The sequence below is a fragment of the Thalia democratica genome, chromosome 4 (genome assembly GCF_965202585.1).
Source record: "Thalia democratica chromosome 4, ktThaDemo2.hap1.1, whole genome shotgun sequence".
NCBI classification, from domain to species: Eukaryota; Metazoa; Chordata; class Thaliacea; order Salpida; family Salpidae; genus Thalia; species Thalia democratica.
The window spans coordinates 1,128,793-1,143,478 of record NC_139168.1 but is presented as its reverse complement, the minus strand read 5'-3'; the positions used below and the strand labels follow the sequence as shown (position 1 = coordinate 1,143,478).

Sequence of the window (14,686 nt, the reverse complement as noted above, 5' to 3'; positions counted from 1 at the left end):
GTTAAAGCACAATTAAAAATTTAAATGACATTAGGCTTAACATATTAAAAAAAAACTCAATTAAAAGTAGCCAGTAAAAAATCAGTAAACCATTTTAAAATGGTTAATTGAATTTCAAAAAGATAAATTATCTTAAACTTAAAAGACAAAGAAAATACTCAACTAAAAAAGAACCATTAAACTAAAGGACTCAATCATCAAAAATGGTCGGTCAAAGTACAAAAATTAAAAATGAATCAATCATTTAAAATGATCAAATTTCAAAGTGACATTAAACTTAAAAGACCTTCATCTTCAAAGAAATGATGGTTTCTTCATTTCCTTCCTCTTTTGCTTTCATCACTACAAACGCACGCTACCCTATCACGATTAACAGACTACTTTTTTAATTATTTGAAAAACTTTAAGATTTTTTTTCTTGTCATTTTTATGCATTCAATACTGCAATCAAGTTTCATGAGACTTGGTACTTTTAATAATTATTAGAAAAACTTTACGGTTAATTTATATTTTCACTTCACTTTTATGCATTTTAAGACTAGATATCAAGTTTCATGAGACTGTACTTTTTTTAAAATTATTTGATTTTTTTTTCTTATTTCAGTTTTATGCATTTAATGCTTTTATCAAGTTTAATGAGAAATTGCATTTTTTTAGTTATTGCTCAGGTTTTAATTTTTCCAAATTTTAAATGTTATTCACTTCAGTTTTATGCATTCAGAGGCTAGCTGTCACGTATCATAAGACTTTGTATTATTGTTATTAAAAAAAGAGTTTTCACTAATTACTTAATCTTTATGCAGTCGGTAATAAAATGTTGTATTCCAATGGTTTAGATTTAGGTTTTAGATGGAAAAATAAAGTTTTGAAATCTTTAGATGTTCTTCCTAAAGCATTTAAGTAGTTGCATTTGAGTTCTAGTTATCTTGTTATTAAAAGATTTTATTTTGCATAAGACTTATAAAATTTAGGCTTTACAATAAAATCAAAAGGGCTTTTGTTAATTTTCTATTCAAATGCTTAAGATTCTTTACTAGCTTTAAGGAGTTATACGGTTAAAAAATACAGTTTTTAAAATGTTTTGTAAATTTTTTATTATAAACTACAAATTTTGAAGTTCTATATAATTTGTTTATTAAACTAGATATCACACCCAGTTTATCATTACAAAATATTTTAAAGGGCTCAAGCTCAGCTCTAGAATATATATACATTAGAGTTGACAATTTTATAAACTGATACTAGTTTTTGTTGTGAAAAAAAAACATTGGAATTTAGCAAAAGTTAGTTTGTGAGTTAAGTATTAGTTTGGTGAGGTGCGATTTTACCTAATTTTTATATTAAAATTATAATTTGCTTTAAAAGTGTAAAGTTTTTTAAGTTTTATTTTAAGTTTAAAGATTATTCCAAATTTTTTAGTCGTGAGAGATTTGCGTAAGTTTTTTTAAGTATTTTAATTGTGAAAAAAAAAGTTAGTATTTAGTTGTTAATGAAAACATATCAATAAGTTAACTTTTTAGAATAGTACTTAAGTTAGTTATAATGAAAAACTGACATTATAAATAGAAAATATTAGTAAAAAGTTTTCTGTTTAATGTTAAATAATTTACCACAATTGCAGAAAACTAACAAAATATTTTGCTAATAGTTCATAAGTTTTAATTTGTAATCATCATTATGTAAGTTATGTAAACTTTTATTTACTCTGTCATCAAATTATTTGTAATACTTGTTAATTTAATCAATAGCTGCTGCTAAACTTAATAATTGCAGACTTCCTTCTAGATTTCATTGAATTAAGATTTTTAAACATATTTATTTTTTGTGAGAAAAATATGGTATTAGTTAATTTTTTTTAGATTAATTAATTTCTAAGGCTCTATTGCTCAACTTTTTAAAAATTTATATTTAAAAATGTATACCACTAAATGCTTATATAATAACAGCTTAAGGGAATAGGTGGTCCATAACTTTTTTTTACAAAATTTAACATAGGCTCTCATTTTAAAGCTTAGAGTGTATACTAAAAAATATTTTTTATAGTACAAAAAAATTCAATCAAATGTTGAGATATAACTAGTTTTGTATAATAATTCCGATACAACTATATGGAATCGAAAATTTTCAAGGCTGATTTTCTCGGAATTTTGAAAAAATTACTAAAAATTTATATCTTCTTTCATTTTAAAGCAATTAAATTCAAATTTTCAGGAAATTTACTTTTCAATATTACAAACAACTTGTCGGTTTCAAAAAAAATAATTCCATTAAAAAAATTAATGACCAAAAAAAAAAAACAGTAAAATGTTTTTACACAAATTAAAAAGTCTGTTTCCTACAAGTTACTTAAAATTTATATAAGATTACTTGAAAACGTTTTAAAACAATTGCTTAAAATCTGAGGGAGGAGATAGATTTTTCGTTAGATTGTATATTTTTACCCTTTTAATTAGTGCCTCCTATAAAAAACCTATTGAATGCTCTATCTTTGATCGCTTATATTTTAAAAGTTACTTTGAGTTTTAACAAGTGGTAAAAAGTAACAGGTAGATTATTTAATTATGTAAAAAAATAAGACTTAATTTGAAAAAAAGTGTTTTACCCCCTCCCATATACCATAGTGTAACTTCTTTTTAACTTGATACGAAAATACTCTTAGCATTAGCCGTTTTGTCAGATATTACGTTTTTAATTTTATATAAAAGTTTAAATATGACTTTTTAACTGATGCATTTAATAAGTATGATTTCCATTATATTTATGTGCATAAATTAAGTTTAAAAAGTTATATTAATTAAGTTGGTAGTAATTAGAAAAATTTATGATCGAAATAAACAGAGTGTTAATTTTAAGAAGTGTTAAATAGAAAACTTCCATTGAAAAAATTTAATTAATTAGAGCGTAATTTTTAAAAATCAAATATTTAATAAATCAAATTGATCAAGCTTGTTAAATTTAAACAGTTGAATGTAGAATACATAAATCTTTTTTGTAGTGAAAGTGAGTTAAAGCTAGTATAATAAGTACTTTATTTGTTTTTAATTTGTTTTAACCTGATAAAAAATGCTTACTTGCTTGAAATTTTAGCTACCGTCTTTTCAACGCTGTTTCTTGTGTATTTTCTTTGTGTTTGTTTTAAAATATTAAAACAAATAATTTGGAAATTCTTGTTTGTTGGTTTATTTTCCCTCTTTTGTTTTATAACATTTAGGTGAAAGTTAACGTACTGACATGTTTACAAAATTTCCTTTTAAATGTCAGCTTTTATAAAGTTGAAGTCACCCGAGTTTATAAGGCGAATTTGTGTTAAATCAATACAGCATATGGTAGCATTATAAAGTAAGAAGTATGTTTTCAACTAGTTTCGATAGTGTGTATTGAATATCTGTTCGGGGTTGATTGGGTTTGAGCTGCTTGGTATAATGATTTATGATGCTATTTAGTTAATGGTATAATTATAGTTTCTTCATTAAACTAAATTTCAGTATAAAAAGGTTTTCATCAGAAACTTTTAAATCATTAATAGTTTTAAAATAATACACTCTATTTTTAGTATTAGGATCAGTAAGAAAGTATAAAACTACGATAGGTTATACTATTTAAATTATTACTAACTATTCACCCATTTAAGTAAACAATTAAATGTTACAAATACTTTATTTTACTTAGTTTTTTGTAATATTATACAGCATACCAAAAATAAGAAAAGTAATTTGCATTAAAACTTGCAAATAGTTTTAAAAAATTGCAACACTTTTAGCTATTGATTTTATAACATATTTGACATTTAAAGAGTTTATAGTTTCTTTGCAAACATTTTAAGTTAAGTGAGTTTGTTAACAGTAATTCGGTATTTGAAATTAACATTTACCAGTAAAATTTTTCTAGCTATTGATGTTTTTAATGTCATCAAATTGATTTAACATTTAAACCAATATTTCAATTCAAATCAAGTTTATATCAGTTTACATGTAGTTTGTATGTGTAGTAAGTATGAAATTTAATTACAGCTGTATCAAATAAATTTAACATATGAGTGAATATGATTTTATTTACTAGTAATGAGCTGTTTAAACTGTATTTATGTAAATTTGTTTCTTTTTAGTTTAATATTTGCAATTTTTACAGTTTCTTTGTGTTAAAAAATGCTTTTAACAAGCTTAATGTGATAAAAATGTATAAAAAACAACGTGCAAACAACTTGGAAATGCACTCAGGTTTATACGGGTTGTTAATGATGTATCAAGATTGAAATGTTTGTTTACATCTATTGTCTACTTGGTGGTGTTATATTGCTTATTAGTTTGATGTATTTGAAAAGTCTTGCACTTAATATGACAGCAACAACAGATTTATATGACTAATTGGTTTTATTTTGTAATTTTTCTATGATAACGTTTTTGTATAGACCATGTGTTGGGGTAGTTTGAGTTTTAATACAGTTTATTTTATTATTTTTGTTTTACGTTTTCATGAAAATAAAGTTCTTTTTTTTTAATATATATTGATGTTAAAAAAACAGTAATAGAAACTGTATTTTTTGGTTAAGAGCTTGTTTTTTTTGATAATTTTTCAATACAGAATTTTAAGCTAATAATAGCTTGATAAAAATAGTTTTCATTCATTCAATTTTAATTTTTATACATTTTAGTATAAGTCTCAAAAGTCAGTATCATATGTTTCATACAAGTTTTGTTTAATTTTCAAAAGTAAAAGTTTACATTTAAATGTCAGAAACTTAAGTACTTTCGCTTTTTTGTTTACTTTTTTTTCAAGTATTTGTTTTAGTTTTAAATTTTAAACTTTAAATAAAACTGTCAATTTTTAAAAGTCGTTTTTGTGCTTAAGCACCTTTTAACTATTATCATAAATTCTTTTATCTGTTGCTTATTGTCATGATTTATATAATCAGAAAGCAGTTTTTGTTTATATATGTGTAATATAAAACCTCAGTTAATATATATTTGAGCTTTTAGTTTGCTTCAAAATTTTGTTTTGTCCTTTTAAATAAGTACCATGGAATTTTTTTTTTAATTTCAGAAACTATACGGTTTTACAAATTATAAGAAAAATATTTAACTTAAATTGCAAACTTTTTATACCAGCTTTTAAAATTGTTTGCAACTTTTTATGCAATATCCCTCTTTAGCATTTAACGTTTTATATTCACGTTTTATAAAGTTCAATTTTAAAATATCAATTAAAATTTATAAAAGATGATTCCATATAATTTTAAAAATATTAAAACTGTTAAGTGTTTATATTACGTGACAACAAGTAGTGTTTTAAATGTTTATTAGAAAATAATTAAGTTTTGCAATTTTTATTTTTCACACAAGATTTCTTGTTGGTTCAACTATGTTTTAACAAACTCTTAAACTTTGTAAAAAAATTAAATTAAAAACCCAAATACAACTCTTTTATATTGAGTCCTACAAACGTATCTGAAAGAATGATGATGCCAACCACATATTGTATTTTAAAAAATAAACTTCATTATTAAATAGAAACTCAACAAAATCGGCGAAAGTCTGCAGAACAAGTCCGGACTTTCGTTTGCCGTGAGACAAGCTCAAATTTAACAAAAGGGTTGATCATGCCAATTCGATCATCAGACCACAAGTTTCGGTAGACTGAGACCGGTCTCAGTCTACCAAAACTTGTGGTCTGATGATCGAATTGGCATGATCAACCCTTTTGTTAAGTAGAAACTATTTACTTTACTTTTGTTTTTATTTGAAATACTTAGTACTTTTTAAACTTATAGATTTTAAAACAGGTGAACCACTTAATTTAGGTGAAACACCTAAAAAGAAAATTAATTTGGAGGAAAAAACCAAAGATATGGAAATTATCAGGGAAAACTGTGAGTTAATTGCTCAAAAATTCCTAAAAAATATTTATTAAAAAGTTTTGTTTTGGTACTGGTTTTTATTAAAAAATTTATACACAATTAACTCATTTTGGAAAAGCTCGGAAGTTTATTGATTAATTTCATTTAGCACATCATCAGAATAAGCTTGCTAAAAACTGATAACAATAAATTTTTTAAATAAAATTGTTAGAACGAAATTATTTATGACTTCTACAGTTTTAAATGTTTTCATTTTAACAATTTTATTTTAAAAATAATTTTAAATCAGTAAAGTAAAAGTTAATTCTATTTTAGACCTTTAAAAGGACTTTTAGATTTAACTCTTTATGGCGTAATAATTTTAGTTAGATATTAAAAACAATTATTATACATAGCTAAAAACTTATACTACATCTTTATCAGTTTTTAGCAAGCTTATACTGATAATATGCTAGATGAAATTAGTTAATTAACTTCCGAACTTTTAAAAAGTGAGTTATTTGTGTTTAAACTTTTAAATAATAATTTATTTAATATTCTAAATATAATTTTATGCTAAAAAATTTTTTATCTGATCAGTACATGTGACAGACAACAAAAAATAATAGTATTAACAAACATTATTTTATTGATACATTAATTAATTTCTGATCTCGAAAATATGTATACATATATAGATAAGTTATTTTAAAAGTAGTTTTGTGAATGTTAAATGGTGAATAAATAATTTGAAAATTACTTTTACAGCGTGTTATAAACACACATATTGATTAACTAAAAAAAACATTTTTTTGTTAAGTTGTCTGATTAAATTAAAGTTATTGTTAAACATACAACAAATACTGGTGTTTATGATTTATTATGAAACTAAAACTGTATTGGTTTTTGTTTATATCTACAATAGATACTAGTCATACAATAGGGACTTTACTCAAAAGTTTTACTTATATTCCATCTTCAGCATATTTATACACTTAATAAATATTACACGAATAATTTTAAACTTCAGGAGATAAGTTTGTGTATATTTTCTGAAGTTTTTGATTATGTTTGTATAAAGCATAATTAGTTTTACGTATTTATACAAGTCTTATAAGCTATATGCTGAATTTCAAATAACTAAGTTAAGTATTGATTAAATCTTAAAATCAAAATTTAAGGTTATACATATTAATAAAGTAAATATTCTTCATATGTGTGAGAAAATAAGCATTTTAAAGTTCTTACGAGTTTATATAAATATTTAGATAACATCATTTGTGAAATATTCTAAATATACTGCTAACCATGATTAATTATGTTTTTTTCAATATAGATTTTGAAGCATAATATATTTAAATGATACATTTTAAAGTATCCAGGTTTTTATATTGTTTTTTGTCTTTATTATACATTGTAATTATATCTAGAGATTTTTAAAATTTTTTTCAGACTTTGCTAAATAAACTTTAAATGATTAAAAATTTCAAGAAACTTTGACAATTTTGTTTAAATATTTAGACAAGTAAACATTAATTAAATTAAATTTTATAACAAGTAAAGCAATTAAAAATACACATTGTATAGACTAGTAAAATATTAAATGTTTAGTTTGGTGATTTAAACTCTAGTTTAAATTTGTATGCTTATGTTGTTGATAAGTAATTTCTATTTAAAATTCTCAGAGCTTTTGAAAAACAAAAGTTTATTTATATTTTTAAAGGAAAATAATAATAAATATTTAATAGAAAAGTTAAGTAATCAAAACTAAATTATCTACAAGTTAAAATAAATCGAACTGAATGACCACTTAAGTTTAGTTTAACAATGTTTGAAAAAAAAACTGTTAACATATTAAAGTAAATTTTGTTTCATGTAAAAAAAAAGATTCATACCACTGAAATAAATAAAAAAGCACTATGCATAAAAAAGTTATATTTAAATCTTTTCGAACTTATCATACGCAACAGATGTTAAAAGTTTTAATCTGAGATCATTGAATAATTTGCAAGCTTGATGTTTTTAAACTTATCTAGTACAAAGCAAATAAGTGGAGATTATATAAATAATCTGCAATGTTGTATAAATTAATACAGTTTAAAACGTTATTAGTTCTTTAAGATTTTTCTAAAACCAACATTAAAAACTCTATTAGTTTAATAACGTTTTGATTAAAAACACACAATACTTTATTTGTTGATAAAATATTATTTATGAAACTTTGATAAACTATTAAATTATGATCAGTTTTAAAGTGATATAAATTAAAACGAGAATCAATTAGTTATTTTTTACTTATATATATTTTTTTAACTATAGTTGTGCTATGGTAACAAATTAAAAGCTTTTAGTTATAAATAAAATAGTAAACCTCCAATGTAAAACATTAAATAAGAATTTTTGTAGCTTTTCAATGGTCATTTTAATTTAATGTTGTTTAAATCGTTGCTAACTCAAGTTCTCAGATGAAATTTATTTTTTACTATTTGAGTTTTTCTTTGACTATTTTGTTATTTCACAAATTTTAAAAGTCCAATATCTACTCTACAAGTAGAAAACATAAAAAAAAAAAAGAAATTACAAAATATTTTTTATAAGATTCGAATTTATCATTCTATTTTTATAACAAAAAATATTGCATAGTTTAAATTATTTTCCCACGTTAGATTAACCTTAACTAACTTTATGTTTTCTCAAAACAAAATCTAGGGTCTTGCGAATAAAATTCTTTATCAACTAATAACAAACATAACCTTTAAAACCAGTAGATAAGAATCTTTGAATATTTTATTTTATTTTCCTACCACTTTTTGTTATTGTAGCAACAAAACTTTACATTCAAAGTTTTATTTTTAATCGAAAGAGAAAATCTGCATAAGTTGTTAATAGACCTTAGATAATTTTAGATGTAACATAGTTTTTTGTTGTAATATTTTATCTGAATAATCTCATTGTAACATCGAAGCCGGTTGTGCTTAATTAACTTTTGTTTACGCAAAAACAAACAAACATATAACCGAATATCTGCAAGCTGTTCTTTTGTTTGTTGTATAAATTCAATTTTGTTGTTTGTTTTGTAGAAATATTAAATTTAGTACATGAGTTTTTTGTATGTCAATTATTTTTGTAGTCGTATCCATCTGTATTCAACAATTTGTTGTCATTTTTGTTTGAATTGTTTACATGTAATTATAAACTCATTTTTGTATTAAAATGGGATGAAGGTAGTCTTCCTCTTTTGATTTTAAAGACCGGACAGGATTGAATTTTAGATAAACATAAATAAAATGGTAAGAACCATTAAAAATTAATTTAAAATTATTTTTCAGTTTCTCAAATTGAAAAATTATATCAAATTTTACTGACTAATCTCAAATATAAGTGTTCCATTAATTTTAAAGTAATAGTATAATTTCAGTATTTTAATAATATGGTAGTTTTTAGTTTTATTTTAAATTTTGCTAAAAATATTTAATTTACGGTACTTAATTTTCTCTAGTTGCTAGTATATTTTTTTGTTTTCTACAGAATTGAAAATGTTTGTTTTTTAATAAACGAAAGATCTATTCTAAGTGGTTGTAAAAGACTGTGACTGATTTTTTTAATGGTTCTTACCATTTTATTTATGCTCATTTTTGTATATGTGTATATATGGGCTTTTGCGAGTTTGAAAACACTGTTTAAAATGTTTTGCTTTTATAAGTTATGTGTTTTTGGCTTAAAGTTTAAAAAAATTTGTAAAAATTAAATGTGAAGGTAAACTAAATAAATTATATAGTATAAGGTCAAAAACAAAATGAATTCATTTCTAAAAGTTTCAATAAAAATAGAGATTACTCGTGACCAAAATTACGAGAAATTAAAACTTTTTAAACTTAGTAGCCAGGGAAGTTAAATTAACTAAAATTTAGATTAGGTGGAAACTTTTGTTTTACCCAATAAGTTCCGTAAATATAACTTTAACACTGATTAGTTTCATCAAAAAAGTAACGTAAAACCAAAGCAGTGGTTTGGCCAGAAAAGTAATTTTTTGCTAATTGAAGCCAAAAAGATCACCGCTTTAGTAGAAAAATTGAAGTGGTGTTGAGATTCAAGTCAAATAGTGGTGCCAACAAGATTACAAATAGAATCAATTAGCAAACGACTATTAAATAACAGTATTAAAAATGAGACCATAAATAAATATTTTTATAGCTTAAGTTACTTTTGGCCCCAAAAAAATTGAAATATACTGTGAGATGGTTGTGAAATAGTTAAATAAAAAATAAAGTTTGTATATATGTACTAGAGCGCCAAGCTTTTGATAAAGGTGGTCAACTTTTTTTTATAAAATCTAAGTACCATAGTTTGTAATTAAAAAGAATCACGTTTTAATTTAAGTCGTCAAAAACTTCAAGCTGAATATAAATGAAAAAGTAAAGTTTAAATTTAACATTGATCTTTTTTTTTAAATTGGATACAACGAATTAAATAGAGTTGATCAATGTAGTAAACTAATGTTTTTTTTTTTTGAAATTTTTACCTGGAAAAATCACATTTAAGAATGTTACAGCCGGCAGTAAATGACTAATAAAAGAAGTTGTATGAGAGAGCTCTCTCAAATTTCTCATCTTGTATGTTGATATTTATGAGAGAGTTCTCTCATTTTGCATGTTGAGGTGTGTTTTGTGTCAAGCCTGCTGACATTTGACCTTTTAACAACGAACTTTTCCGTTTCAATGAAGTTTTCTGCTTTTTCTTGTTTGTTAAAAACTGATTGCTATTTTCTTTTTGTGAAATGCTGATTGAATGTTGTTAAACAGTTTCTACAATAAACTTAAACAAATGATTTATTGTGTTGACTAAACTGCAACTATTCAATTTATAATGGTTTAAAACTGTATTTAGTGGTCAAGCTATAAAACTATTTAATTCTTTATTACCAGTTTAAAAAGAATTAATATTATTTTTCGAAGTAATCTATTTGTTCAATAAAAAAAACAATTTGAACAAAATATTTCTCAGTTTTTATGATAAATTTAGTTAAAATATAACTAAGTATTCTAAACTTGAAAATCAACTTATCATATGTTTTAAAAACTGTTTAAATTCAAAAATTTTATGCAACAAGGTTTCAACGAAACTTGGCATGATAATTTTACATTTGGTTTTACTCAAACAAAAAGATGTTTGATGACTTTTTTGTTTAATGTTACTCAGTCAGAGTGTTTAAAGTTAAATTAAAAATAGCTGACATTTTTCAAATTTTAATTAAGTTTTTTTTTTAAAATCAATTATGACCGTGAAAGTCTTTTTTAAAAGTTTCCTTTAAAGTCAATGATGTCCGCAAGTATGAAGTTAAAAATAAATTTGTGGGAAAGTTTACAAACAAAATTAGTTTTTTCTTGATAAGCGAAATTTGACCCATTTTTAATTGTTTAAAATTGAGATCTTTTTATTTGCCTTCTTAAAACCAAAACATATAATATTGTTTAAAATGACCTAAGTTATTTTAGAATTTGAAATGTGTTATGTTTCACTAAATATAAGCACTGTTTTTTTAATTTAAAATCAATTGTATACCTGATACCAGCCGTGGTCATGGAGTTTAACCTGCTCAAAAAAAAAAGTTTTTTTTTAATTTATTATATATAAATAGAATCATGAAAAGATCAACTAGCAAAAATCATAAATATGTTTTATCACACAAACGTTTTGCAAAGTTTAAAAAGTTTCACGAATAAATTGTGAAAATGCTAAATTATGTGAAGAGTTATACAAAATATTTGTTTTGAATAATTAAAAAAAGATTAAAACTAACTTTAATTACTTTAAAAGCTACTTTCAACTACTTATATCGTTTTTTGATTGCTGCTCCTTCAATAATTTTGTTGTAGATGAAAACAAATTGTAAGCCAAGTTTAAACAAGGTTTTTTTTTCAAAATTTCATACAAATTCTGTTTTTGTGACTTAAATAAGGCTTCCATGTTAACCAAACTGAAACATCAGTTTTTAGTGTGAATTGAAATTAGTTTAAGTTAAATGCCGTAAGTTACTAAGTTGTAGAAAAATAAGTATAAATACTCAAGTTAAGTACACAAGTTAACTTTATGTAGACAATATTTGAAGTTTTAAAAAACTTTACTTTAAACTAAAAATAGACCCGAAAATGTGTACTTTTAAAAACCTGGAGGAAATTTGGAAAACCGGGAGAAAATTTGACAAAAGTATTTGGCAGCCCTGTATAGTTTAACTATTAACTTTGTGTGTGAAAATAACCATCACTTTGAAAAGTTTGGTCTTAAGTAGGCAAAATATATTACATTGTTTAGATCATTATGTGATTAAACAATTTTTTAACTTAAATATCTAGTTGTGATATTTTATTGAGTTCTTAATTTTTGGTTAGACGTATAAAAATTTGCACGAAGAATAAATAATCAAATGCTAGTATTTGTCAATAACTTTTATGAAATTTAAGTTAAATTGTGTTTGGAATTTTTAAGGTTATAAATTTTTTCTAATTTGTAGTCATTATTACAGTAATTTTGGTCAATTAAGCCTAATTTATCACAAAAATATTTTAAAACGACTAGAATTAGTTGTATAACATAAATAAAAATAACCACATCATTAAGCAAATAAAAACGTTTATTACAATTTCACAATTAATCATATCTTACATAAAAATTAAATAATGATTAAGCAACATTTCTATTTGTTTATTAATAAACAAAGCTATTTGTATTAACAAAGCTCTAATGACAAAAAGTGATGAAATTTAAAATTTTATATAAGGTATTTTAATAAAAACTTTTTTGTTTTTTCGAGTGATTATGAAAATTCATACCTACTGAAAATTTAAAAGGCAAACAAATTAAGAAATTTACTTAATTATTTGTTTTTTAAAGTTAAATGATGATTGTTGAACTACTTCATAATATTTTTTATATGTTATTTTACCCAGATATTGTTTAATGTTTTGCTTTATTTTGATACAAAATTTATTTTCACCACATTTCAACTGTAAAAATGTTTGAAATAGTATAATATATAAAGTATGAATGTAATAAATTAAAAGGTAAAGGTTTTTCTTTGAAAAAATATGGAATTTTGTATAAACTTAACATTTATATTTTATCTAGATATTACAAATCAGACTTGACAATATGAAAAAAAAATATATAAATAAAGTATTTTAATCACTTGTAAGTTATTTTATCATACAATGAACAGTTAATTTTATCTTATAGTTTGAATGACTTTATTTAAATTTTAAATAAAATCTTTGTTAAGTTGTACCCATAAAATTTTAATTGACCACAAATTTTAACTGATAAAATAAGGGTTATTGTGTTTTATATCATTTATAAATGATTTTATTTATGATTAACATTTGAATGATTTGGTAATTTAATCATTTAATTATTTTATTTTTAAATTTCATATTTTAATTAAAGTCGCCACATTAACATAAAGTTAAATCATTTAAAAACATTCTAAAAAAAATACTGTGACTGATTATTCAACTATTGTTTACCTATTTGTAATGTTATTTGTTTTATGTTGAATATATTAAATATAATTAAGTAAACTGATTGACTAATAAAATAAATTGACTAAACGAGATAAATTAGTAATATATAAGGCCTAAAATTTAATTACAAACTTTTTTGTTAAAGTACAACTCAGAATAAACTAATCAAAATTTTTAATAAAAAAGTATTTTTATCACATTTTTTTTTGTATAGAACTTGTTTATTTAAGAATTTAATTATCAAGTAATTTCATAACCTTTTAAAGTCACAATAAAAATATAAAAAAATATGCCAACGTGGTTGATATAAATCAGATTAAATAGTTGTAATAACAATTAATTATTGGAATTAGGCATTCCAAAGCTGCCAACTATTAACCAATCAAAATTTAGTATACAGTCAACGAAATAGTTAATTGTTTGGTTTTTCAAGTTTGAAATAAGTTCTCTACATCAAGTGGCCACCACTTGACCTCTATAAACCTTTTCTCATTTCACTTTTTTAGTTTTCTGTTGGTTTTTGTAGTTTATAAAGGGTGAATATCGAAACACATTTTGCGTTAAAGAACGTCTTTTTTGATTTATTTTATTAACAATGGTATGTTTGTAATATGTTTTGTTGTACTTGAAATGAGTGTTATGGCAGAGTTTACTTGTTTTTTTTTTATAAAAATAACTGGTGTTTATAATCGGATAATAATTATTCAACAAAATTATTTCTATCTGCTTAAAAGATATTGACTTCAAAAGTATGTACCAATTAAGTAAAATAATTTTATTAAAATGTTAATTAGTTAAAGCTTAAATTAAAGTTTTAAATGCCTTTAAATTAAAGTTTTTAACGTTTTGTTTTATACAGTTTTTGCTAAGTTTGAAATAATTTTTTATATGCATAAAGTTATTTGTAAAATTTGATTATGTATTTATTTATAAAACTGAAAAATTATAATAAATATAATGTTTAAATTGCTTAAACAAATAAAAAACACAAAATAATTCAAATTTTTAATAAAATAAATTATTTCAAGCCTTAATATCATACAAATTGAAATGCAAAATTCCATTTAAAATATAATTTAATAAATCTATATGTAAATTAATAAGAAATATCTTAAAATGCTAAAAACCAGATAATGTATATACTTTATACAATGCAGTTTTAAAAAGTTAAAAGATTTTTACTCTATTGTATTGCGCTAAAAGGAAGCACAAAATTGTTTTTTAATGCCGAATTAAGTTGAATGTAAGTCCAAATTACACATATCAATTTCACAAATCTGTTTGTAAATTACTCATATCTGTCTATATTTATACTCTTGGTTGGATGTGTTTTCAA

General features: G+C 22.7%; 1 protein-coding gene across 1 annotated transcript in view; it reads left to right on the top strand.

Annotated features, from left to right (window-relative positions):
• LOC145834697 (retinoic acid receptor beta-like) overlaps window positions 1-14,686 on the top strand; it is a 70,734-nt gene that overhangs the window by 6,733 nt on the left and 49,315 nt on the right. The window contains exon 3 of the mRNA XM_082942193.1: window positions 5,780-5,866. Within this exon, the coding sequence (XP_082798319.1) occupies window positions 5,780-5,866 (87 nt within the window). The remainder of the gene's footprint in view (window positions 1-5,779; window positions 5,867-14,686) is intronic.